The 27,887-nt window shown below is 46.8% G+C and overlaps 1 protein-coding gene across 2 annotated transcripts; it reads right to left on the reverse strand.

Moving 5' to 3' along the window:
- Positions 1-7,405: 7,405 nt before the first annotated feature.
- On the reverse strand, positions 7,406-27,849 carry ZBTB21 (zinc finger and BTB domain containing 21). Of its 2 annotated transcripts, XM_069581528.1 has the most exons (3): positions 27,731-27,839; positions 12,997-14,581; positions 7,406-12,396 (listed from the first exon to the last, which is right to left on the reverse strand). In XM_069581528.1, the coding sequence occupies exons 2-3, from the start codon at positions 14,567-14,569 to the stop codon at positions 11,426-11,428; spliced, it is 2,544 nt and encodes an 847-aa protein (XP_069437629.1). In that variant the 5' UTR covers positions 14,570-14,581; positions 27,731-27,839; the 3' UTR covers positions 7,406-11,425. The 2 variants fall into 2 exon arrangements, with proteins under 2 accessions (XP_069437629.1, XP_069437623.1); XM_069581522.1 differs by having other exon boundaries at positions 7,406-14,581; positions 27,731-27,849.
- Positions 27,850-27,887: the final 38 nt, after the last annotated feature.

The following is a 27,887-nucleotide window of genomic DNA, read 5'->3' on the forward strand; positions in this document are numbered from 1 at the left end:
CACCAGAGTGAATCAGAAGGAAAACCCTGGAGCTCACACTGCTTTAAATAACTCATGGGACATTGGATGGGAGTGTATTTGCCTCAGCAGAGGAGCAAAAATTAGTCCAGATAAAATGCTGCTGGAATCTCACTTAACATGGCTTGAAAACAAAACCTAAAAGGCTAGAGCTGTTTCCAAGTAAGTTAATTATGTCCCCCCAAACAAAGCTCTAGAATATTTATAGAAATACAAAAATACCCAGCATCCAACAACATAAAATCCACAATGTCTACCATCCAACAAAAAATTACCAGATATGCCAAGAGGCAGATGTTACCCAGGATGAGAAGAGAAAGAAGCAAATTGAAACCAACCTAGAAATGGAACAGATGATAGAATTAGTATACAGGGACATTACAAAGTAATTATAACTGTATTCCATATGTTCAAAAAACTAGAGGAAAGATCAAACACATTAAGTAGAGACACACAAGATAAATATAAGATCCAAATCAAATTTCTAGAGATGAACACTACACCAGATGGTTAGTGGCAGATTATACACTGCAGGGAAAAAAAAAAAAAAGATTAGTACCATCCAAAATGAAACAGAAAGGAAGAAAGGGAAAATTTTAACAAAGCAACAGTGATCTCTGGACAATTTCAAGTGGCCTAATAAATGTGTAATTGGAATATTGAAGGAGAGAGGGCAGAAAAGCAAAAAATATTTGAAGAAATATGGGTGCAAATCTTCCAAATCTGGTAAGAACTATAAACTCAAACATTTAAGAAAGTAAATAAGCTCAAGTGTACATGGGCGCACACACACACACAAACACACACACACCCCATAAGAGTATACCATAGTATGTCGTAATCAGATTGCATAATATTTGTGATAAAGAGAAACATTTAAAGGAAAATTGGTATATTATGTATAGGGTAACAAAGATGAGGAGAGCAGATTTCTCACTGGAAATAATTCAAGATAGAAACAGTAAAGCAATATCTTTAAAATACTGGAAAGAAAAAAACAAAACTATTCATTCTAGAATTCTATACCCAGCAAAACTATCATTCAAAATTGGCAAAATAAAACCCATAATGGAAAAGAATAACAAAAGAATATAGACTTATACACATACAATATATATATAATTATATAACAGAGTCACTTTGCTGTACACCTGAAACTAATGCAACATTGTAAACCAAATATATTTAAATAAAAAGTAAACAAAATTGGGGAAAAAAAAAACTTTTCTGAACATACACAGCTGAAATAATTCAGCACCAGTATACTTTCTCTGTAAGAAATGTTAAAAAAAAGAGAGAAAGAAACGTTAATGTTCTTCAGGCAGATGGATAATGACATCATGTGAAAACCTGGATCTGCAGGTGAAATGAAGAGATCCAGAAATGGAAACCTATATGGGTAAATATAAAGACTTTATTTTTTACTAATTAAATTCCTTTTAAATTTTAATTATTTAAAGCAAAAATAATGACAATGTATTGTGGGGCTTATGCCATACACAGGCATGCATACATGAAATGTATGACCACCAAGCGTAGAGACTGAGAAGCTTATGCTGTCAATTTTTATAAAATCCATAAGGTGGCATGACATTACTAAGAGGGGATTATGATGAGGTAAAGATACATCTTGTAAACCCTAAAACAATAAAGTTATAGGTAACAAGCCAACAAAAAAGATCAAAAAATCATTAAAAAATCATTAATGAAATCATAAACAACTCAATTTATCTTCCTCTCCCCTACAAAAAGAAAGAAAACAGGGAACACAGAATAGTTGGAATAAGTAAAAAATGAACAACAAGATGGTAGATTTAAATGCAACATTTAATTATTTGAAGATTTAATCTATAATATTATTGATGCTAAGTCACTTCAGTCATGTCCAGCTGTTCGCAACCCCATGGACTGTAGCCTGCCAGGTGCCTCTGTCCATGGGATTCTCCAGGCAAGAATACTGGACTGGGTTGCCATGCCCTCCTCCAGGGGAATCTTCCCAACCCAGGTCTCCTGCATTGGAGGAGGATTCTTTACTATCTGAGTCACCAGGGAAGCTTAAAAAGGGGTCAGTTAATCAACCTTGTACATTTATGGATCTAACATCAGAGTGTTAAACTACATATATAAAACCTGAGAGAACTGAAAGGGAAAAAGAAATAGACCATTATGATCCTCTGTCCCTCCTCCCTCCCTCCCTCCCTTCCTTCCTCTGTTCCTTCCCTCCTCTCTTCCCCCATCCTTCTTTCCTTTGTTAAAAGCCAATAGAGCGAGCCTCATGTGGACAGCAGTCAGCTTGAGTGTGGGAGGGAGACCCAAGGGGGCTGAAGATGCAGGGAGCTAAGTTCCTTACCATCGGAGAGGAGAGATACAAACCTGGAGAGGGGCAGCCAGAGAATAAATCGTGTGGTGTTGGACTGTAACTGAAGCTGTGTGTGTGAGCTCATAGATTTCTGAGTGTGTCAATAGGTCTAGAAGATCCAGAAATAAATTCAAGTGTGTGTGTCTGCTTCCCCTTTAAGCCTGTCCACAGAAGGGCCCGGGAGCACCTACACTTTGGTCACAATCAGTAAGCATGCTTAACACCCAGATGCTGGTCTCCAAAAACCATTCTCACTGTTGCTGCTGCTGCTGCTGCTGCTAAGTCGCTTCAGTCGTGTCCGACTCTGTGCAATCCCATAGACGGCAGCCCACCAGGCTCCGCCATCCCTGGGATTCTCCAGGCAAGAACACTGGAGTGGGTTGCCATTTCCTTCTCCAATGCATGAAAGTGAAGTCACTGAGTTGTGTCCAACTCTCAGTGACCCCATCGACTGCAGCCTACCAGGCTCCTCCATCCATAGGATTTTCCAGGCAAGAGTACTGGAGTGGGGTGCCATTGCCTTCTCCCCATTCTCCACTAAAAGGAATCAGATTCTTTAGGGAAATGGCTTACTTCAGGGCTATAGCAGAGAAGAGATAAGACGGGTCTGGAACATCTTGATGTGTCAGCAAGCAAGAAAATACTCAAGGAATAAAGGGGACATGCCAAAGGTCAGAGAAGACAGGGTGATGGCCCCACTGGCCAAATCCAGGGTAATCTGAGCATGAAAACAAACAAACAAAAAATGATGGCAACTGATTGTAACCTATTGAATAGAACATGAATCCACGAATCTGCAACACATAATAAGTAAATGAACAAATTAATGGGAGAAACAGAACATTTTTTCCTTGCAGCAGAAAGCCCACAGATAAACGAAGGAAGAATGAAGGTTTGAGAAAATCTCCACTTGGCAACAACTATACAAATAATTCAGGCAAGACACAGAAATATCAACAGTTGCTACAATTAGTGAGTAAAACTGAGATGAAGAAGGTAATTTTGTGCAGTCTCAGAATGTCTCCCTGCTAAGTATTTACTGGCACCAAAGGGGGAAAAACCTAATGAGGAAACGTGGCAGAAAAGATCTCAGTCAAATGAGTAAAATTAATACCCTCAGTAATAGGACACACAGGCATCGTGTGCCACCCATTGGCTGAGATGAACACAGACTCTGTGACATCCTGGTACAAAAAATCCATGACATGGCCTCGTCATGAGAAAACACTGGACAAACTCCAGTGTTTGAGGGAATCTGCTAGATGGTTGGCCCACAGTCTTCATAATCATCAAGGCCATAGAAGTCATAGACCGACTGAGGAATGTTCCAGATTGAAGGAGAACAGAGAGCACTGGGCTATCTGAGACGGGGTGGTGCAGAGGTGCAGGGCTCAGGAAGGGAAAGTCAAAAGTAACGTGTGAGGAAAACAAGCCCTGCTGCTGCTGTTTTACAAACTCTCAGACACACATGCGTCTTGCTTCACACACAGTGAGCACAATATTGTTAGGGGAAGCACCCTGACCAAAACCGGCCACCCTGACCAGGCACCATAGTAACCATTTGTGTGAGCTGTTTTACAGCTACTTACTGGGTCTGGAAAGGAAGATGGAGCAAGCCACCACCAACTGGAAGACTTTGAGAAAGGTCAAAAGGAGATATCACGTGTCCTACCACCTCTGAGAATCCTTCTCACTGGCATCCTTCTTGGCTGAGCATTGCATGCGCCACCAGGAAGGACCCTGAGTCAGAATGATTGGCTAAGGACAACCCATTGGCTAGAAACTAATCCCATCACCATAAAACCTGAGACTGCCAGCCACGTGGCAGAGCGGTTCTCCAGGGTTCCCTTATACTCCTGCTCTCCGCCTAGGCGCCCTTTCCCAATAAAGTCTCTTGCTTTGTCAGCACACGTGTCTCCTTAGACAATGTTTTTCTGAGTGTTAGACAGGAGCCCACTATCAGGCCCTGTAAGGGGTCCCCCTTTCTGTAACAACGCTAGGAACCACTATCAATTAGCTACTGCTACTCCTGGGTTTAATGATGAGTTTATCTGGGCAATTGGCCACACTGGTGTTGACCGATTGGGCCCTTTGGCAGTGAGTGCCGGGATGCATACAGAATGGTTACCAGTGCAAGGGTGATACATATATATAGTTGAAGGGACTCATCAACCTAAGACTTGTTACTTGAGCATTTCCATTCCTCCTCCTAAGACTTCTTATTTGAGCATTTCCATTCCTCCTCAGGCTAACTGAGAACAGGAAAATGAAAATACATTCTGGGTCTCTTGGGCTTCCCAGTTGGCACTAGTGGTAAAGAACCAGCCTGCCAATGACTCGAGTCATTGACTCGAGTTCAACCCCGGGTCAGGAAGATCCCCTGGAGGAGGGCAAGACAACCCACTCCAGATTTCTTGCCTGGAGAATCCCATGGACAGAGGGGCCTGGTGGGATACAGTCCCTATGGTCGCACAGAGTTGGACACAGCAGAAGTGACTTAGCCCACATGCATGCATGCTGGGCCTTTTATTGAGTAGTTGAATCAAAATTGGGGGAATATATGCAGAGGTATTCAGGAAGTTTCCTTCTAATATTAGCTGAAAACCAATGGTCTGGTTGTCTCTCATCTTGGGCAAGATTTTTTGCTGTAGTTATCAAATAGTTAACCCTTCCCTTGCCTGGCCCCGGAAACAGAGATGGGTAATAACAGCCCCCACCCTTGGGCCTTTCCTGAGGAACCATACCTCGTGGGACAGAGGTGTTAGAGGGATGGTAGGGTCATGTCAGTTTTATGAGAACACGTTGGAGGACAGCTGCTTTGGGTTGGAGTGGGAGGAGTGGCCGGACAGAGGAAGGGAAGTACTTCCTGGAGGAAATGTTGTCAACCACAAGTGGGATCTGAGACATTCAGCTGGGTGAAAAGCAAGTTTACATTGTTGAAACCATTTACCTCAGATTGGGTCTTGAACCCACATGCTGGGGCTTGAACCCAGCCAAAACTCAGTTTGGGACTCAAACCCACATGGCCAGGATTCCAATCTGGCCAAAACCCTTCTTGGGACTTGAACTCACATGACTGGGACTCAATCTCAGCCAAAATCCATGGTCTCCCAACTGAGATCACAAATCTGGTTTCAGGACCTAATGATACTCAGGTTCTTGATGTCTCATCACAGAAAGAATTCAGTGAGAGACAAAGTGATAGGTAAAAAGTGGATTTATTCAGAGAGAAACACACTCCACAGATAGACTGTGGTTCACCACAGACAGTAAGTTGCAGTGGCTTTGAAATGTGGCATCGTTAGTTTTTACAGCCTGGGTAACTTCATAGGATCATCCCAAGTATTTTGGGGAGTTCAGTTGCTCAGTTGTGTCTGACTCTTTGCAACTCCATGGACTGCAGCACACCAGGCTTCCCTGTCTATCACCAACTCCCAGAGCTTGCTGAAACTCTTGTCCATCAAGTCGGTGATGCCATCCAACCATCTCACCCTTGATTGTCCCCTTCTCCTCCTGCCTTCAATCTTTCCCAGCATCAAGGTCTTTTCCAATGAGTCAGTTCTTCCCACCATGTGGTCAAAGTGTTGTAGCTTCAGCTTCAGCTTCAGCATCAGTCCTTCCAGTGATTATTCAGGATTGATTTCCTTTAGGATTAACTGGTTTGATCTCCTTGTAGTCCAAGGGACTCTTAAGTCTTCTCCAACACCACAGTTCAAAAGCATCAATTCTTTGGCACTCAGCTTTCCTTATGGTCTTTATTTTGGGGAAGAGGTGGAGATTTCCAAGAGTTGGGCCACTGCCCACTTTTTGGTCTTTACCTTGGAACTGTCATGGTGCCTCTGGGTGTGCCATTTAGCTTGCTGATTGAGGATCAAGGTCTAGTCGAAGTTGACTTGTCTGCCATCTTGGGCCCATTTGATTCTAATGGGTTTATGTTGTGTCCTGAAGTTGTGCCCTGCCCCCCTCCCTCCTGTTTCATTATGTCAATAAAGGGGCCCAGGGGCTCTACCCCAAGGTTGGGGGCTGATGGTGGCTTTCATTATGTCAATAAAGGGGCCCAGGGGCTCTACCCCAAGGTTGGGGGCTGATGGTAGCCAAGTTCATGCTACAGCAGGCTTTCTATTTAAAGTGCTTCTGTGACAACATGGGGAATCATTTTCTCCAGACAATTGCCTTGTAGGAGGTATACCTGCCACTCCACTTCCATGGTTCACAGAGCCAAGATTTGGGCCTCCAGCCAGGAAAATGTTACATGTTGGAGACATGTAATGTCATGGTTTTGCCACCACAAGCGTCTGTTGAGTGTGTGCCCAAGACCAAGGATGCAACGGGAGTGTCACTGTGCCAACCTCAGGAAGCCTGTGATTACTAAGAACAAAGGGCAAACCTAAGCTTTTTTTTTAGGAAACAATATTCGGAGGCAAATTGAACAGCAGGGCTAAAGTGGATTAAAATAAAGATTAAAACCACTTACACCTGGTGCAGTATGTTCATAACTTTTAGGCAGAGGTTCCCTAGAAAAGCTAGTCTAGGGTATCAGGCAGGGAAAACGAAACCTTGAGAAGACGTGAGGGCAAGCCCAGGTGAGCGGAACTAGCCTTGATCATCCCAGCTCTTCACTTAAGCTAACATTTTAGAGTGAGCACACCTTGGGTGTTCTGGAAGAGCCTGATTAGAATGGCAAAGGACGTTATGTGGAATCCCTTAAAATGTGAAACAAAACTAGGGTGCTAAACACGTCCTTTTTAATGCATTTATCCCCACAATCACATTAAAAACTATCCATCTGGACAGTAAAGAAAAAGGTGGACAGGCAAAGACTTCCGCTTATGGGGTTTTATTATGCATCTGTGGTGCCCGAATAACTTAAGCTTTACGAGCCACCTGGAGCAGTGGGGAGATGAAATCTCTCTCACAGCTCTTACGTGGGTGGCTACTCACACTCCCCAAGTAGAAGAAAGGGCTTTATCTCAGCTTCCATAAACTATTGTATCCTTCAAGTCCAAAACATACCAATGAGACCACAACTCAAAACAAAATACAGTACAAATTTATTGACTCCACTCAATCTTAGTTGAGATTTAAGCAAAGTAAACAGACAACTGGATACAAAGAAGCGATGGCTTAACATTAGGTAGAATCCTATTTTACTATGAATTTTCAGTCCAAAAAAGCTTATTCCTAAATAAAACTGAACAATGATTTCTCTGCTGAGGCATATGAAACAAAATACACACAGTTATAAAACCACATTTGTTGTTCTTTTAGCAATAAGCATTTATTCAATGAAAATTTTGAAACAGTCTTGGATTAATGTCAAGAAGAAATTATCACTTTTGCAAATTAACCAGGTACAACTTTGTGGAAAATCTGGACAGCACGAATAAATGACTAAAGAGCACTGAATTCAATGCTTTTAAAGATATACAGTAAAATACTTTGGTTCCCAAATGACTGCCTCTAAATGGAATTTTTTAAAAACCTGACATTGACTCATTTTTTCTCCTCTAGAATCTAAAGACAGACCATGAGTTTTCTCCAGTCACGTGGCAACGTGACGCCCTGGCGCATACCCGGGAAGCACACCAAAAACTATGCAAACGCCAAACTCCTTAAAGTGCTAAAGCCACAAGAGAAAAAACTATGTGTAAAACTTAAAAAAAAGCCAGTGTTAAAGAACTTATTAAAGAATATGTGCTAGCATTATTGAAATCAATAATGCTTTTCACAATTATTGCAAAAAACATCAAAGAGACTTCAGAAATTGACAAACTGACTTGTAACATTCCAATGTTAATTAGTGCAATTTATAAAGAAACCTGTTACAAATGACATGTAATTATTTTTGCAGTAAGAAATGAAAATCTCACACACACACACACACACACACACACACAGTTTGAGGGAACAAAGGCCGACTTGGACCCGTCCATTTCTGTCACTCCCTCATCCGACCACAGAGTTGGCCTGAACACACCTCTTTTCTCCACCAAAGGGCACATTTTATTCCGGTCTCAGTTACTACTCTTAGCACCCATGGGTGCTGTGTGTGGACCAGATGATCACGGATTAAGTGCTGGGGTTATATTTTTTAAGAGAAGGCTGGGATGATCTGTTCCCAAACAGAAAACCAGGAACCACATCCATCTCACTACAGATGCAGACAACATCACTGCCAAACTGTTGGTTGTATATTTCGACAAAGTTATAAATGCATATTAACCATAGCCAGTTCTAAAAGTGAATAGTCTCTTACTCTTTAAATATTTTTACTATAAAAAATGTACAAGATTTGTTACCTCCATTACTTATTTTGATAAAAATGCCCTTTTTGTGGTGTTCCTCCCTCCCCCCAAATGAAGAAAATGATCAGATAACAAGTTTTCAGATTAACAAAGAATATATTAAAACATCTGACATTCTTTCCACAATTGCATAAAAAGGCAGGCATCCTGAATACATACAAAGGAGTAAGGAGCTTTCTACACTTCCCAAAATTAATTACAATCAGAAAAAAAAAAAGATTTTCAAGAATATCTTTCCTAGCTAACGCATTTCAGTATGAAAAGACCAACTTGTCTTATACCAAGTATTTGCCCACTGGCTGAGTTAAACATTCTTAAAAAAACACTTTACTGCATAAAGCAATTTATCTGTCTTTCATTATTTTACATCTTAACATTTAAAATAGTCAAATGAGAGGAAGCCTTTTTTTTTTGACCACCAAAATAAACTCTTCCAAGCCTAATGCTTTTAAGGTACAGTATAAAAAGTAATAGAAAAACCAGAACTGCATTATAAATGTTTTTGGTTCAAAATTTTATTTGAAAACTTATGTTCCTTGCCTAGACAAAAATGTGGACAAGACAAAACACTGGCAATTTTTAAAATCTAACAGATATGCAGAGCCTATATTTAGATCAAAAATATTTTTTTTTTTTACTAATTAATGTTATTAAAAAATCTTCAAAAATGTAGCATAAAGGTTCAAGTCCTGGGATACTGAGTTTACAATGTCAAGATCCCATGTATCAGGGAATTGTCCACCTAGCCTCCAGCAGCCATAAGTAAGCATTACTCTGAACGGAACTATCTTCTTTTGAAGTGATAGCTACCAGGGTGTTCAGAGTAAGAAATACCACATTATGCAGGGAATGAATTCAACGAACAATATATCTATCCTAATGTTTCACAGAAAACCACATGCTCTTGCTTTGTCTTTAAAACGCATAGGTTTGTTCAAAGAAATCTAAAGATGGCAATAATCAGTAATGGCAACTTAATTTTATTTTCTCCATCAAATTTAAGAACCAAAATAGGAAGGGGACTTTTGATAATTTCCAAATGAAAGAATAAAAAGCAAAATTTCACATGTAGTTTCTACAATGTACAAAGTCAATTAGAACTTTATAAAAATGCTTGTTTCAATAAAAAAGTAAGAATCTCTTTCCTACTATTGGTATGGAATGCGGGTTATGAGACTATGACTAGACTTCTGCCAGAGGACCAGTTTAAGTACTTGGTAGAGTATTTCTCAGTCACAGTAGTTGATTTTCTTATCTGAAAGAAGAGCTTGCAAAAAATTAATAAACTTGGAGGCTTTACCATCAAGGTCCATCATTACTTTGAAAGAATTTAGGGGTTTTGACAATATTCCTACTTTTATGTATCTCACTTCCCCACCCCTGCCAATGAAATAAAATTCTTTTCCTTTTTAAACATCCCAACGAATTCTGGACTATACCAACTCAAAGGCTTTAAATTACAACTTACACAAAATAGGAAAACAAAAAAAGCCCAAGTGCTATGGGCCAAAATAAGTAGCAAAATAAGTAATAACTAATTGTGGACCCTTGAGAGTACTTTCATACATATTTATGAAATATTCAGCAGTGCCTTAAAGAAGGATGGTTTCACTATGGACATTTTACCACTGTAAACTCCAAAAAATCTTAACAGAAATCACAACACAAAGAGGCAGGAAAACTGATGACTGTACAGGTTGTTCTTGAAAAGGGTGTGGAGACTGCGGTGTGGCTCCTCCCTCTGCTTCAAGTCTCTGAAAGTGAACAGTAATTCGGGATTTAGAGCAGCTGCACTCACTCTGGGGGGTGCTGTGTAAGTACATGTCCTGACCTTACCTGTTATACTAACATTAAATTCAAAATTTGTGCCGTATGCTGTTTTCTGGCCCCAATATACGCAGTTTCAATCTGTGATGGCACAAACCCGGGGAAGCAAACCTGCACAGCCCCTCAATGCTGGTCTGAATTCAGGGCCCTGGTGGGTGCTCTGACCACCACACCCACCACCACCAAAGCTTCAGAAGCAAAGGTGGACAGCTTCCAGAAATCTCCATGCTTTCCTTTCCTGAGTCTTCCATCACTAATTATATGAAATGACCCAAGAGCAAGTTTTTTATTTTATAGAAACCTAAGTATTACTATTGCTGATTTAAATTTCTCACGATTTTCATACAAAAAAGGTTCTAAATAACCACAAAATACCAAATATTTATTTGTTATCAAGTGTCAGGATATCTTATTAAAAGTTGAGGTTTATCTTTTTTTAATTTTATTGCTGAAGTACTCTAGGATCTTAATACTGCAAACTACTCCACTTTGTTCTGATATGTTTGGACTTGAGAACATGGCTAAGATGTACAAACTTAGGTTTCTTCATAGAATCTAAAGAAGAAATACTTTCATAGTGTTTCAATAACTGAAAATCAGTAAGAAAAAACCAAACCACCTCAAGTAGATTATACTGATACCATGGGATGAGGAACCATGCAAACAACCAAGAACAAACTTCCACAGTAATAAAGGCATTACTGTAAGGTCCAGAAGCACAAGGCTTTGGGGAGTTTTCCTAGGTTGAATAAGGACATTTCTCATTAATATCAGTTTACCTCAAACTTATATTCAAGCATAATAATTTGCAACCTTTATTATTCTTTTTTAAAAAATAAGTTGTTTCTTATGACACAGTTCACGATTCGGGCTGAAGCCTGGAGACCAGCGCTTGCCTCCAGGGCTAAGAAGTGTTTCAGTTGTGCGTCTGCTCGTGGCTCCAGAGGCTGAAGGCCGTCTTGAATGTCCTGTGGCAGAGCTTACACATGAACTGTCTTTTAAAAGTGATGGCGGAGAGGGGGGGCGCGTGGTAGAACAGCGTGTCTGACTCTCGGGGCGCGAACAGCTTGTCGGCGGTGGGAGTGGGGGTTTCGGGCAGGCCTGTGGGGCTGTCGGGCTCCAGGGGCTGGATCTTGGGCAGCGGTGGGGGCAGCGGGGGCGGCGACGGGGAGCCGGCGGGGCCCGGGCCAGCCTCGGGTTCCCGGTGCGCAGGGTCCTCAGAGGCCTGGGCCATGTGGGACTGGAAGTGGCTCCAGAGCCGGAAGTTGGTGCGGAAAGCCTTGTTGCAGACGTGGCAGATGAAGGGCTTCACGGAGCACAGCAGCTCCTGGTGCCGCTCCAGCTGCTTTGGTGCCGGGAAGGTCTTGCCGCACTTCTCGCAGGGCCACAGGTCCTTGGGGGCCGCGCCAGCCTCGGGTGCCTCCTCCTCGGCCTCCTCCGGCGGCTCCTCTTTGACCTGGATCTTCAGCGGCTTGGAGAGGCTGAGGTCCTCGGGGAGGCAGGTGGAATCTTCGGAGTCAAAGTTCACAGGCTCAGGGCCGCGGCCGCCCCCCGAGGGGTCATCTTTGGCGGCAGTGGCCGCAGGGTCGGCTCGGCCAGGCTCGGGCAGGACAGGGGGCCGGGCAGGGCCGGTGGCCTCGCCGTTGAGGTCAGGCCGGGGTGGGGAGGTGCCGGCGGCCGGGGCCATGCTGTTCTGATTGTGCACTTCCACCTGGTGCCGCCAGATGCTGAAGGCCGACTTGAAGGTGCGCATGCACTCCAGGCACGTGAGCTTGCGGAACTCGCACTTGCCCTCGTGCTCGCGCTTGAGCTCGGGCGAGAAGAACCTGAGGCTGCAGTAGGGGCACACGGTAGCAGTGCGGCACAGGCGCTCGTGGTTGCCTTGCTCTAGGAGAGAAGAGAGCTTGGCGTTACAGAGGCGGCACAGATAGAGCTCCGGGCCGCCCGCTGCGCCCCCGGGGGCCACGCGCTCCCTGGGCCGCGTGGCCCTGGCAGCCCCAAGGGCCTTCTCCCCCGGGTGCATCTTCACGTGCTGCTTGAGCTGGGAGAGGAAGCGGTAGGCCTTCCCGCAGGCCGTGCACACATACGCGCCCTTGGCCCGGGAGCGCAGGCCCCGCTTGAGGACCTGCGCTGGGGAGCCGCCAGGGCCCTGGAAGCCCGGCCGGCTGCGCCGCAGCTTCAGGATCAGCGCCTTCTTGATCTCCCGCTCTCGCACAATATCAATGAGCTTCCTCTGGAACTTCTCGTCCAGGACAGCGTGGGAGCTGGCGGCCGGAGCCGGATTTTTCACCACACCGTGCTGCGTCTGGCAGTGCGTCCACACTTTGAAGTTGGTGTGAAAGCGCTTGTGGCAGATGTCGCAGGCGTACGGCTTCTCGGGGTTGTGGTACATGTTCACGTGCCGGTGCAGGCCCGCCGTGGATCTAAAGATTTTAAGGCAATGTTTGCATTTAAACTTTTTGTTTGGTCTCGTGCCCTCCAACTCACCGAATTCGTCTTTGTTCAAGTCAGAGCCTGGGAAGTCGGCCTGGAGGGCAGATGGGCTCAAGCCCTCCTCGCGGGGGTCTCCCGAGCCCGGGGAGCCTGGGCTCTCAGCTTTGGGCTGCTTGGCCGGCAGCCTCCTGTCGGTCTGGAACCGCCTCTTAGCCGGGAGTCTGCTGGGGTCTTTCCGGTCGTCTTCTGTCTGTAGGGCCAGGTCTCTCGTGGCGGCCGCGGCATCCCCCACAGTGACGCGAATGATGTCGCATGGCTCTGGGGGGCTGCGCGGCTCGGCCTTGACCCGCACCTCCGGCCCCGGGGGCGCCCCCGGCCGCTCAGCCGGCTGAGAGGCGCTGAAGGACCTGAGGCGGTGAGGCTGAGGGGCAGGAGCCCGGGCGTCGGGGGCCACCGTTTCGCCCCCGTCCTTGGAGGGCGGCCTCTGAGAAGAGAAGGCGCAGAGCACGCTGCCCGCCACATCGCCCGAGCCCGCGCCTGGGGGAGGCTGCAGCTCGGCAGTGGGCGTGTACACGGGGACTTGGCTGTCCATGGACAGCGACCGGCGCAGGAGGCTCTTTACAAGCGGGCCGCTGCGGTCCACACCCTGGGCCCCCGGCGCCGGCGCCCCGGCTGGGATGACCAGCCCCAGCCTAGAGTAATACAGTAGGTTCCGGTCCTCGCCCGGCCCACTGCCCCGGCCCGCCTCCTTCAGCAGGAAGGGCGTCTCGGGTGAGCCCCGCAGGGACAGGACGGGCGGCCGCGGGCTCCGCAGCGCCAGCTCCACGGCCACGCCTTTGGGGAGCAGGGCGCTGGCGCCTGGCCTTTCGTCCACGGCCGCCCGGTCCAGCGGGGGCTTCGAAGGCGGTGCCGCGGCCCGCTTGGCCAGGCCGCTCCGGCTTGGCTCCTCCGAAGGCCCGGCGAGCTCGGGCGGCCTCGCCAGAACCGCGGGACCATCTTTTGGCCAGGTTTTTTCAGCTGGCGCCACGTGGTGCGGGGGCTCCGTGGGTTTGGGGCCGGGGGGCTTACTGGCGTTTGCCTTGACCGCGATGCTGGGGGAGGGCCGGGGAGGGTGGCTCAGCTCAGAGGTGTTCTGACTCCCAGCTTTCCCGGGGGCTTCGTTCCTGCTCTGACAAACGATGACACTTCTCTTTTGAGAACTGTTCTCCTCGTCCTCGGTGATAGTCTTCTTTCTGTTGGGACACGTGGGAAAGGGGGCCTGGGGTGTCTTGGAGGCAATGTTGGTCAGGAAGGAGATGCCCAGGCTGTAGCCGAGCTCCTGCACGGCAGCCAGGCTGCTCTTCTCCACGAACAGAGACGAAGAATAGATGTAGTTGAGCACATTGTCGAAAGCATCTGGCTCACAGAAGTCCAGCTGGAATACAGTCTGTGCCTCGTTCTCCTTGTTGGTGAACAAGCTCTGGAAGTACTCACTGCTGGCAGCCAGGACGTTCTTATGAGCTCGGAACTTCTGGTCACCGACGATCAGGAGTGCGTCACACAGCTGCCCCTTGAGCCGCTCCTCGTTGAGGGCGCTGAGGAGAGAGATGGCGTGTGCTGGGTTGATGTAGTGCAGCAGCCCCTCCATGCTCGGCCTTATCTGAAAGACAGATAAAGTCACTGTGAACAAGGCCGGGCGACGCTCCCCCAGGGGAGGGCTGCTCAAGGGCAGGGAACAGCAGCTGTCTTCTCACCGGTGTCAATATTTAGCAGACTGTGGCCTGACAAAAACTTTCTGGATGAACAATCTTATTTAAATAACACAGAAAATACAAAGAAACAAGTATCACAGCTTAAATAGGTCACCAATCATTAAAACTGACAAACTTGAGGAACTAAGTCTCTGTAACAACCCATTTCATACCATCGAAAAGGCAGCTAGAACCTGGCAGGTATGTAGAGAAGCAATATTTGAAAACAAGGTTTATTATTTAGGGCCCTTATGCATTTGATGCTTAATTCTATTCCTTATTAGATCAGAGAGTAAGTATGTAGTACCAAACCCTATAAAGTCCACAATTCTTGAAGGAAACAGTTTTATTACTCGAGATGAATAAACACAATGTGAATTAACAATAGGCTGTAGAGGTTGCAAAAAACAGATAAGAATTTAGAAAGACAGAAATCATTTAACTAATTACTACTGCATCAAAGTGTTTTTAAAAAGTTAGAAATATCATACAGAAAAGTTTCTTTAGTTTCTTATGCTGAACACCATGTAATCCGAATACTAATTCTTACCAAATTACACTTTCAACAATAACACAGTGGAAACTTTAGCCTGGAACTAAACTTAATTATACTGATTCTAAACCTAAGGGGTCTGACTTGAGATTTCACCGAGACTCTTCAAGCCTGAAGGTGAGATCTTAAGGCCTAGTGGCTGGGTGCTGGCTCTGCCCTCGTGGTCAGCTAGTCTCTGGGATCATCAGGTCCCTCACATGGGACGGTAACAGCCGTGCCCTCCTTTAGGGCTGCTTGGAAAATTAGACGAGCCTGTACCTCAACCTGCAAACGTGCCATAATTTTCACAAATTGCAGGGTTACTAGACATTTAATTCAGAATAAAAGCGTCTAGATTAACTCCTGATGAAGATGAAGCCATTTCACACAGAGACGATGCTTGACTCTCCAAATCTTTCTCTCAGGCAGCTGCTGCTATAACATCTCATCTCTTTGGGCTGGTTTTACAATGCCATCTCTTCTTTACAATACTTAAGACATGTATTTTTATATAAAATGGATTCAGAGTAACTAAGATTGTTCAGAGAGTCTTACCATTCTCTAGAGGGCAAACTATCGATACGCAGACATGGCACCCAGCACACCGGCAGGTTCTCCTCCGGCTTCAAAGGGTCAGCTTTTGCTGGCTACCCAGCCTCTGGTCAACAGTTGGTCAACAGCCTCTTGGTATCCCTCTAGAGACACCAAGGGAACATTTCATGCAAAGACAGGCTCAATAAAGGACAGAAATGGTAGGGACCTAACAGAAGGTGAAGATATTAAGAAGAGATGGCAAAAATACACAGAAGAACTACATAAAAAAGATCTTCATGACCCAGATAACGACGATGGTGTGATCACTCACCTAGAGTCAGACATCCTGGAATGCAAAGTCAAGTGGGTCTTAGGAAGCATCATTATGAACAAAGCTAGTGGAGGTGATGGAATTCCAGTTGAGCTATTTCAGATCTGAAAGATAATGCTGTTAAAGTGCTGCACTCAATATGCCAGTAAATTTGGAAAACTCAGCCGTGGCTACAGGACTGGAAAAAATCAGTTTTTATTCCAATCCCAAAGAAAGGCAATGCCAAAGAATGCTCAAACTACCACATAATTGCACTCATCTCACATGGCTAGCAAAGTAATGCTCAAAATTCTCCAAGCCAGGCTTCAACAGTACATGAACAGAGGACTTCCTGATGTTCAAGTTGGATTTAGAAAAGGCAGAGGAACCAGAGATCAAATTGCCAACATCCATTGGATCATTGAAAAAGCAAGGGAGTTCCAAAAAAAAATCTACTTCTGCTTTATTGACTACGCCAAAGCCTTTGACTGTGAGGATCACAACAAACTGTGGAAAATTCTGAAGGAGATGGGAATACCAGACCACCATACCTGCCTCTTGAGAAATCTGTATGCAGGTCCAGAAACAACAGTTAGAACTGGACATGGAACAACAGACTGGTTCCAAACAGGAAAAGGAGTACATCAAGGCTGTATATTGTCACCCTGCTTATTTAACTTATATGCATAGTACATCATGAGAAATGCTAGGCTGGATGAAGCACAAGCTGGAATTAAGATTGTGGGCAGAAATATCCATAACCAACCCACTCCAGTGTTCTTGCCTGGAGAATCCCAGGGACAGCGGAGCCTGATGGGCTGCCATCTATGGGGTTGCACAGAGTCGGACACGACTGAAGTGACTTAGCAGCAGCAGCAGCAGATATGCAGATGACACCACCCTTATGGCAGAAAGCAAAGAAGAACCAAAGAGCCTCTTGATGAAAGTGAAAGAGGAGAGTGAAAAAGTTGGCTTAAAGCTCAACATTCAAAAAACTAAGATCATAACATCCGGTCCCATCACTTCATGGCAAACAGATGGGGAAACAATGGAAACAGTGACAAACTTTATTTTCTTGGGCTCCAAAATCACTGCAGGTGGTGACTGCAGCCATGAAATTAAAAGACACTTGCTCCTTGGAAGAAAAGCTATGACAAACCTAGACAGTGTATTAAAAAACAGAGACATTACTTTGCCCACAAAGGTTCATCTAGTCAAAGCTATGGTTTTTCCAGTAGTCATGTATGGTTGTGAGAGTTGGAATATAAAGAAAGGTGAGGGCTGCAGAATTGATGCTTTTGAACTGTGGTGTTGGAGAAGACTCTTAAGAGTCCCTTGGACTGCAAGGAAACCAAACCAGTCAAACCTAAAGGAAATCAGTCCTGAATATTCATTGGAAGGACTGATACTGAAGCTGAAGCTCCAATGCTCTGACCACCTGATGTGAAGAACTGACTCATTGGAAAAGACCCTGATGCTGGGAAAGATTGAAGGCAGGAAGAGGGGACGACAGAGGATGAGATTATTGGATGGCATCGCTGACTTGATGGACATGAGTTTGAGCAAGATCCCGGAGTTGGTGATGGACATGGAAGCCTGGTGTGCTATTTTGCATGGGGGTCCCAAAGAGTCGGACACAACTAAGAGACCAAATTGACAGGCTCTGTGGTTTTCGGCAGAAGCCACAGAGGCTGCCACCTGGAGTGACCAGTGTCTGGTGGCCCCAGGTCTCCCTCCCTGCTATGGTGCTGACTTAACTTGACTGTCAGAGGCAAGGCTCTGCTTCCAGGGACGAAGCTCGGAGCCTGTAGCTTGTACATAGATAACTCCCTCGGTCAACCTGCGCTGAGTTGCTGTTCAGTCTTGCCTGGCATCATTTCATCTTGATGGTGAGCACCCAAGAGAGACACTTTCCCTTCTTTTTTTCTGATAGCCATTTAAATTTCTTCCTTAATCCTACTACACTGTACTCACACATCTAATTATCTGCAAAGAAATCCACCATCATTTACAGAGGTCAGCAGAGAAAAAAAAAAAAAAGCTTATAAATGCCACACTCATAACTCAGCTGCATTCTGAGCACTATTTTTAGTGCAAATAATTTTTGAGACAGCTAGTTCAGATGTTGCCCCAGGGACCGAGAGGCTCAGGAGATGCAAAATCAAAAGTCTGGACAAGTACTTTCCAAAAGGGTTGCTTAAAATCAATTTAAAATTGATGCAGTCGTCCCTCAGTATCCACAGAGGACTGGTTCCAGGCCCTACGGACACCAAAATCCACAGGCGCTCAAGTTCCTATAAAAATGGTGCAGTATTTGCATATAACCTAAGCACATCCCCCTAAACACTTTAAATCATCTCTAGATACTTACATCAGTGATACGTAACATGATGTAAATGATACTTAGATAGTTGCTGGTGAGCAGCAAACACAAGTTTTGCACTTTGGAACTACCTGGATATTTTTCTTTTTGAATATTTTCCATCTGCAGTTGATTGAGTCCATGGATGTGAACCCCATCGATATGGAGGACTGACTGTACAATACATTCCTTCCTGTGGCTCAGAGTTAATACAGTTTAAATGTCAGTGCTCTAGATCCCCTAGAGGAGGGCATGGCAACTTACTCCAGTGTTCCTGCCTGGAGAATCCCCATGGACAGGGGAGCCTGGTGGGCTACAGTCCATGGGGTTGCAAAGAGTTGGTCATGACTGAGCAACTAAGCACAGCACAGCTCTAGGCTAATGCTCTAGAGCTCTTTGAGCCTCAGTTTTCCCACCTAAAACAACGATAGTATTAATAATGTTACTGTGAGAATTAAAGGAGAAAACCATAATTGCTACCATTTATTCAGCACTTATAACACACTACAGATGGCACCAGGAACTTCACATATCATCCACTTATTCACTCCCTCAACAAAACAGCATTGAGGAGGCCTGGAAGACACATAGGTGGGCCATGAGATCAGCAAGGGTCGAGCACACGGGCAGAGGGAAGACAAGGTGACAGTCAGGCTGCAGCAGAGCTGAGGGAGCTGTGGACGAGGATGCTGAAGGAGTACGGGGAGGCATCGTGCAGGGCTGGCTGGACCACTGGGAGGACTGGACTCTACTAGGGCAGCTGCTGGAAGATTCTGAGAAGAAGAATGACAACCACCTGAATTTTGTTTCAAAAAGATTCCACTGGTTATGCTGCAAAGAATGGAGCACAGGAGAGGCTACAAGCTGGGAAGCCAGCTGAGAGTCCACTGCAGGGACACATGCCAGACCGGATGGTGCCTGGACTGGGGTGGCAGGAGTGGATGTAAAGATAACCATTAAAATTTCTGCAGGACTGACTGCAGAGGATGGGAAGGGGAGGAGGTAAAGATGTCTCCAAGGTTTCTGCCAGAACTGGAAGGATGTCCTTACCTGAGAGGAAGTTTGACCGAAAAATGGGTGCAGAATTTTTTTTGGAATTCATTTAGATATTCTAAACATGCACAGGAACCTGGTCGTTTAATGGACCCTTTGGGGACACCCTTTCCTGCTCCACTTTCCCTACAACCTTTCCTGTGCTTTCCGGGATCGCTTCCCAGATAAGCACCTACATCTGAATCCATGTCTCAGGGTCTGCTTCTGGGGGAACCCAAATGAAGAAATCAAGGGACTATGTGAAGATGAAACCAAGTGAGATGTTCTGCGTCCCTGGACAGGAAGCAGTGCTGACCCACACACCATCTGCTCCCTACCCCTACATTTTCTCACTTTTAATTGTTCAGAAAAGTTTCCTTCTTTTTCTCCTTTCCAATTATCATGACCTGTATTTCTGTTCTAAGTAACTGCTTCTCATCCCTAAACCACAGGCTTCTATACTCCTTGGATGAAATAAGGAATTAGGGAAAAGTATCACTGCAGATAGTGACTGCAGCCATGAAATTAAAAGACGCTTACTCCTTGGAAGAAAAGTTACGGCCAACCTAGACAGCATATTGAAAAGCAGAGACATTACTTTGTCAACAAAGGTCCGTCTAGTGAAGGCTATGGTTTTTCCAGTAGTCATGTATGGATGTGAGGCTGAGCGCTGAAGAATTGATGCTTTTGAACTGAGGTGTTGGAGAAGACTCTTGAGAGTCCCTTGGACTGCAAGGAGATCCAACCAGTCCCTTCTGAAGGAGATCAGCCCTGGGATTTCTTTGGAAGGAATGATGCTGAAGCTGAAACTTCAGTACTTTGGCCACCTCATGCGAAGAGTTGACTCATTGGAAGAGACTCTGATGCTGGGAGGGATTGGGGGCAGGAGGAGAAGGGGACGAGAGAGGATGAGATGGCTGGATGGCATCACTGACTTGATGGATGTGAGTCTGAGTGAACTCTGGGAGTTGGCGATGGACAGGGAGGCCTGGCGTGCTGTGATTCATGCGGTCGCAAAGAGTCAGACACGACTGAGCGACTGAACTGAACTGAAACATACTACTGTGAACATCTTTTGTGTTTACATTATTAAACTCATTATTTACACCAACCTGAGGAGGTTGTACTATCTGATCACCGTTTTACAGCTGAGAAAACCAAGGCACATGAGGTTAGGTATCTTGCTCAAGTCTGCACAGACAGTGAGGAGCAGAGCAGAACTCTCACCAGATGACCTGGCTCCAGAGGCCATGCAAGATCTCCACCCACATACCACCCTACCTCTAGCTCCCTCTCTTAGTTCTCACATAAACATCTGAAATAGGCACTGCCATCATCCCTGTCTCACCAAGCAGGGAACCCAGACACCAAGAGTCGGGGGCAGTGTGCCGAAGGTCACCCCCTCAGCTGACGGTGGGCTGGGAGCCTGGCCCCAGAGCCTGCACTTAGTCATCATGCTGCACGCTCCTCATGGCTGGGCGCCTGTCTAGTGTGTGCTAGAACTGGCCAGACAGGGAGGCTGTCAGTCTGACAAGCATGGTCCTGCCTGCCTCTCAGCCTTGCGTGGGAACAAGACAAGTCGATCCCTCACACACTCCGGTGTGTAAGCGCAGGCAGCAGGGTGCAGAGGTACACATGGGAGCAGAGGTGAGGCACTGGGTCCAGGTGAGAGGAAGGTTGGGGAGGCATTCCACAGTAGAAGTTTCCTGGAGAAGCTGACGTCAGAAAACGTAGGAGGCAGGAAGGATGGGTGGAGGACATATCAAGGACAGGAGCAGTGTGTCCAATATACAGAGACAAGACCAAGTGCCTGGGGGAAGCAAAAGACACATGTAGGGGAGGGCAGGTGATGAGGCTGCGGAGCGGGTGGAGGCATGAGGCCCTGGGCGCATCAATAAGGCCCCTCTGGGGTCACTGGAGGACAGTGACCCCTCCCATCCTCTTCAGGAAACAGACCAAGGGTTCTGGGTGCTGGGGTGAGAGCGGCACACAGGCACAGCAGCACAGACTCCTCACCGTCTTGCAGAAGCCCTTGCTGTCACCTTTCCATTCAATCACCAAAGCTTAACAATGGAGCCCCTTCCTGGTCTAGAGGCAAACAGTGATCATTGTGGACTAGCGCTTTCATGACACGGTAGGTATACTCATTGAGCATAAGAATTTTATTAAAAATGTAAAATGCTACACTAAGAATGCAGGCAACAACAGGGATCATGACTACTGAGTGTCATGAGATAATCAAGATTAGGGTGACAATCACACCCTTGGTGGCTGGTGGATATGCAGGCTGAACTCTCAAAACCACCTGCCTTTTCAGCTCTTTGGCCTCAGATAAGGCTAGTTTTGGTGCCAGAGGTACTTCCTCCTTCGTAACTCTGCTGACTTATCAAGCCCTAATCTCTCAGTATGTTTTAACTGTGGACACACAGGGCATCCTGGGTCCGATGACTCTGATGTAGACATGTGCTGTAACTCAGCCCCTCCCTCCACTGCTCATCTCTGGAGTCCCCAGTGCAGGAGCGCCAGCCACTGCTGCAGTCACGGTGGAAACCTTGGCACTGTTACAAGAAAAGTGGGTGAAACAGGGAAGAAAAGGTCCCTCCCCTATGGAAAAAACTGGGGGGAAATCCCCCAGGAAAACCAGATTCTAAAGCAGGGCTGGCTTGCTTACCACTTGGATCCTTGAACAGAAATCTTCCCAAACTCTGCCTGAATTGTTTCTATTTCATGTTGTTTCCTGATATTTCAAAATGAGGGAATCTTTACAGTTAACACTCCATGGCAGTCACTACAGCTCCATGGGAAAGACTTTCAAAGTCATTTACTTGTCTCAAATCCTGGCTTTGCCACCTATTAGGTATCTACCCTTGTAAAGATCACTTGACCTGAGTACAAGTTTCCTTAACTTGTTCAATGAGACTAACAGCTGCCCACCCTATGGGATTCTTATGAAGGACAACGAATGCAGTATGTCTGCAAGTTTCCGGTACATACAGTATTTCCTGTCTGCAAGCTGGCACTTGACTTCATCCTTCTCTTCCTTTCCTGAAAGTTTCCACAGTAGGAAAGACACATAAGGATACAAAAAGTGCTATGAGAAGAATGATTTCAGCAAGCAGTCGACTTGGCCCAGGGGTGGGAGGGTCCATGAGTGAATGCTGGGGATGTGAGTAAAGATGGGGACTCCGTGCTCACTGGATGGTTATGTTACCACAGACTCCACTCTTCACTGTATTGTAGACATTTTCCAGAAACATGCATCTAACAGTGCCAGGGCTTCAAAACCCCAGAAGCCCCTGGACTGAAGTTCCAATTCCCTAGAAAAGCTTCAATGCCCTTCACAACTGGATTCCAGAAAACTACTTCATACCATCACCTCAAAGTCCTCAGGGACCGTGTGCTAAGACAGAGAATCCATATCTTAATATAAGTTGATTCAATGCAAATAATTCCCTCTTTATACCAACTGCAGGAAGCTAAGATTTCTAAGGAGATGGAGGAAGGGTAGGCACTTTTGGACTATAGAACATTCTGGGGCTATAAACAAAAGAAAGCAAAGCAGAGCTAACACGCAGATAAAAGGAAACTGGGAGTAGATAAGGGCCGGGAGATGAGGAGGGGCCACATAACCTCACACCAACCAGCTTCCGAGTTCTGGAGACTAACACCAGACTGGCGTCAGAGCTAAAGGTACACTGCAAATCAAATTTACTCCTAGACTAGTCCATAAAACCCTTGCTACCAGTTCTGTAGGGAAATATCTCTTTACATCCAAAACATTAATGTGAAACTGAACTCTGGGCACACAATGCTTTGGAATGTTAGAGATTGCTTATATAGTCCTACAAAGCAAACAGAAAAACAAAGCACCTACATTTGACTCTGGAATATAAACACACACTGTTCACCTCACAGTCTTACCTCTGGGTTCAGCCTTGACTCTCCTTGATTTCACTGTGAGATGGTGACAGGAAGCGGCTCTGAGGTGAGGTCTAATCATGGCTCACTTGGAGATAACGCAGACATCCAGACACCATTGACAGCTCCTCGGATTTCAAAGCGGGCCTGGCTGATCTGACCCTTGGAGAGCAATGATGTCACTGCCTTGGGTCCCATTTCCCACATGCTCAGTCTCCCTAGAGAGGGTCTGATCTGGTCTAAAGGTGTGCGCTTGGCCACGACCAGGAGGAGGCACCTCGGCGACTAAAGCAGCCTCCTGCTTGGTGCTGGCCGCTGGGCAGCCAGTCGTCCTTGCACTGGAGCGCGCCATCCTGAGTGGTCTGTCAGGCCTTGCTCAGGGCTGGCTAAGCCTGGTAGGAAACTCTCTTTTGGAAAGTGGGCTCAGAACAACAAAGGCAGAACTGAGCGGAGCCGGTGCATCTCAGTCACAGCCTGAAAATGCAGCCTGCGGCACCCACGATCCAGACTCCTGCAGTTACCCTGGTTTCATCCTTCCTGGCCCCATTCTTCGTTTTCCCCTTCACTCCCAAGAGCAACCCTCCACTTTTAAAGTCAATTTCTTTTTCTATTTAAGCTGGTCTGTTAGTTTCTGCTCTTGTTACAAAAGGACCCTAACATATTTTCAAGTGGTATTAGGTTCTTCCCATCATGCTCTCCAAATCCACCTTTTATTAATACTGCTGCCAGACTGGCTTCTTAAAACACAGCTCTGATCATTCCCTGGATGTGCGCATTAAGTATTACTATCATTAATTCAGCTTATTTACTCAGCTCCTATTATGTGCAAGGCGCAATTAGACATCAGGAATACAGAGGTGCATAAGACAGACAAGGCCCCCATTTTCTTGTGGGGTAAATCAGACAGTGAACAAGGAAACAAGGTAACTCTGACTTTGTTAAGAGCTACAAGGAAATAAACAGAGTGCTAGGACTTGGGGGAGTAACCAGGGTTCGCAGAAGATGGTCGGTAAATGCCTTGATGTCATGGCTTACCTGACACCTAAGACCTCGGTAAAAAATAAAACGATGAAAACAATGGCTCTCCATAGGTTAAAACGCAAAATTTTAAAAACATGGACTTCAGGATTCTATCAATCTGGTTTCAAACTACTTTTAAAATTCTCTTTGCTTTAGTTATTGCCTTGTGATAACTTCCTGCTTCAGATACTTTGTCTCTGAGACATGACCTGCAGGTCTCACCTCTTCTATTATCCAATTTACAGTGTCCCAGCCCTCCTCTGACCCCTCCCCTGACACTGCTCAGCTGAAGCTCACTCACTCTTCCAAGCTCAGCTCAAGGCCCATTTCTCCCATTAAGCCTTCAGTCATGGGCTGTCCCACAAGGTCTAACCCCAGCCCCTCAGAATGTAAGTGGATATGGGGACAGGGTCCCTTAAGAGATCAGAAGTTACAACGAATCCTTAATGGTGGGCCCTAAGGTCCCCCCAAATGGGGTGGTGTTTCTGTAAGAGGTGGGGATAAGGACACAGACATGGAGACTTTGTAAATACAGAGAAGACGACCAGCCACAAGCTGAGCAGAGAGGCCTCAGGAGCAATCGACCCTGCCAAAGCCTTCATCTTGAATGGCTCCAGAATGGGGTTCAAGGCCCCTGATCTGTGGTGCTCTGTTATGGCCACCCTAGATCACTACTCTATACACACGTTCCTGGACCACTGCTGTCTGCATTGAGCAAACACCTTTCAACTCCAGTATTATCCCACAGTGTTTCTTCAGTGCCGCGTACTGTTAGCTGTCTGTTCCCCCAGCAGAACTGGAAGCTATTTAAGGGCTAAGACTCTATTTAATGTCTTTTGACACTCTTCACAATGCCCAACACAATATCTTACACAGCAATAAATATCTGTTGATTTTTCTGGACTCTGACACTCTAATTAGATGCAGGAGTAGAAACTGTGCCTTTTATTTGTTTTCCTAAAGCAGAGCTAGTCCCATCAGTGCCCTTTAGAATACTGTATCGATTTTTCTATTGCTCCCTAGATAAAACCCAACCAAACTCTCCAGACTGGCACACCAGAGTCTTCATATTCTGATCACAGTTCACCTCCCCACCCCTCCTGGACAGCATGCAGATGAGCATTTACCCTACCCACTGTCTTTCTTACCTTTCCTTCACTGGTAGAACTTCTACAGGCCCAAATGTCATTGCCTCTGCAAAGCTCCACAGATGGCTCCTGGCCAGGAGCTCAGCCACCGAAGCCACCACAGCACCTCATCTCTTCTTCAGTAACATAGCTATTTTAAGTTATCTGCCTCCACATCTACCCTCTCATGAGAGTCCATGAAAGGAAGAACACTTGTTTTTAGCTGTGTATTCCTAATGCTTCATGCAGGTCCAACAAGTGCCTCCTGGACAAAGAGCCAAACCATCAGGAAGGCTCGAGACCTGGGCTGGGCCAGGAGAGTTGCAGGTGGCAGCTATCTTTGCTTTTGGTATGAGTGGTTGTGGCCTTAAATCCCACCAGCCAATGACTCCCAACTCTGTACTCCTGCTTAGACTTCTCAGGACTCTTCCATTACAGGATATACCCCTTGTCCAGTACCCTGACTCTGACCCCCACATCTGCTGGTCTTCACATATTCCATTTAGTTTGGTATGCTGCCAACCAGCAAGTCTCTCAAACTAGAAACCTCTTCTCTTTCCTTTCTGACAGGGCAGTGACCCAGCCTGTCAAGCCCTGCTCATAAACAGCTCTAGAGTCTGCTCTCCTCAACCCCACTGACATTGGGACCAACTGAAATGGTCCCTCAGTCATCTCCCGCTAACCCAGACACTCTCTCAATAACTTGGCCCCTCCTCTGTTAAACACCTAATATGCCCTGCCGTAAACTATCTTAAGTTCCTCTAAGGTGGGGGTCATAGCCTTTCCAACTTCTATTTCCACAGAATGAAGCACATTAAACGCGGGATAGTGTTAACAGGAAGAATGAATTAAACCTCAAGTTATTTTTAAGTAAACCAGTGCCCCAAATTTCTACTTTATTTTTTAACATCGATATTTAGTGATTCTCAATGTAATGGCTATTACTCATTAAAGTGGATGAAGGATTTAACTCCAAGCATCGGAGGGTAAAAGGTCTCGAAAATAACCGTCAAGGAGAAATCTAAAATGGATTAACCCACTTTCTTCCAAACAAGGAACCAGTACACAACGGAGGCTCCGTCTGGATGACTCAGGGACAGCGTTATGAACACTCATGGATTCTGCTGAACATGCTGGTGCCCTCAGACGCTAGTCGTGAGCCGCTCCTGACCTTCGGCACCAAAACCCCTAGGCTGCTAGACCGTGCGGCGTCTGGTTAACGCTTCCCCCACCTCCCACTGCCAGGCCATCCAGCCGGAGAACCTGTCTCTAAAATCACCCCGCCCGCTAACGTGCTGCTCGAGGGGCTTCTTCCAGCAGCAAAGCAGTGCTGCGGACTGAGTGCGCACCAACCGGGGTGAAGGGCCAGGACCGCGGAGCGTTCCTGCGGTCAAGGGAATGCTCTTCTGTAGTGGGTCAGTGAACTTGCTCCAAGTGAGGGGTCTGGGCGATGAGAGAAAATATGTCGGGGACTCCGGCAGAGGAGGTCTCTGGGGCGGGATCTCCAGCGCGACAGTCGGGACTCAACTCCCCCTTCCCCACCCAACCCCGCAGGTTGCGGACCAGAGTTTTCTCGATTGGGGGCGGGGGGGGGGATCCACATTCCAGCAGGGACGCTCGCGACCAGCGGTGGAAAGTCAGGGAACCGGGTCCTCCCGGAGGGGTCGGTCGGGGGACGCGGCGGGGAGAGCAGTCTACTTGGGTCAATGGTTGGATGTGCCGCTGGCCGCCAGGCGGGGCTCGAGGGGGTGGTGGGGCGGGGGTGCGGACCGCGGCAGGTGCGGGTTCTCCCGCACCCCAGCTTCCGCGTACGCTCGCGCACCCTGGCGAACACCGGCCGGCTTCCACGCCTGCCCGGCATGGAGCACGCGCCCTCGGCCGGAAGGTACCCCAACCGCCCGGCGGACGGGAGCCCGGCCCGGCGGGGGAAGCCCTGTGAGGGATGGAGCGTGCGCAGTGGCGAGGGCGAGGCCAAGTGCGGGCAAAGAGCATGCGCAGTGTGAAGGCACAATCGGCTACGTGGGAGCCTGGGGCATGCTCGGTGAGAGCCGGGCCCGGCGCACGCGCAGAAGCGCTCAGAACCCGCAACCCGCTGGCGGAGAGAAAAAGGAGGAGAGAGATCACCTCAGAGTTACGTCAGGAAAGGCCGCGTTTTGCGGGGAGGCTATGGCCTCCCACGGGCCCCGCAGTTCCCCTGGGGCGAGGGGCGTGACAGTTACTCACCGGTCTTCAGCCCCGAGGCAGACGTCAGGCCCCTTTCCGCTCACACTCGGCTCGCGCGCGCCGCAGCCGCCGCTGCCGCTGTGATTCCATCCATCTTGAATTTGACGTCATCCCACACCAGGGATGAGGTCATCGCAGGCAGCGCTCGTCACGTGCG

The sequence above is a fragment of the Ovis canadensis genome, chromosome 1 (genome assembly GCF_042477335.2).
Source record: "Ovis canadensis isolate MfBH-ARS-UI-01 breed Bighorn chromosome 1, ARS-UI_OviCan_v2, whole genome shotgun sequence".
Taxonomy (NCBI): Eukaryota; Metazoa; Chordata; class Mammalia; order Artiodactyla; family Bovidae; genus Ovis; species Ovis canadensis.

Excerpts from the sequence above, each read along its gene's own strand:
- ZBTB21 (XM_069581522.1), bottom strand. The coding sequence starts at position 14,569 with ATGGAGGGGCTGCTGCACTACATCAACCCAGCACACGCCATCTCTCTC.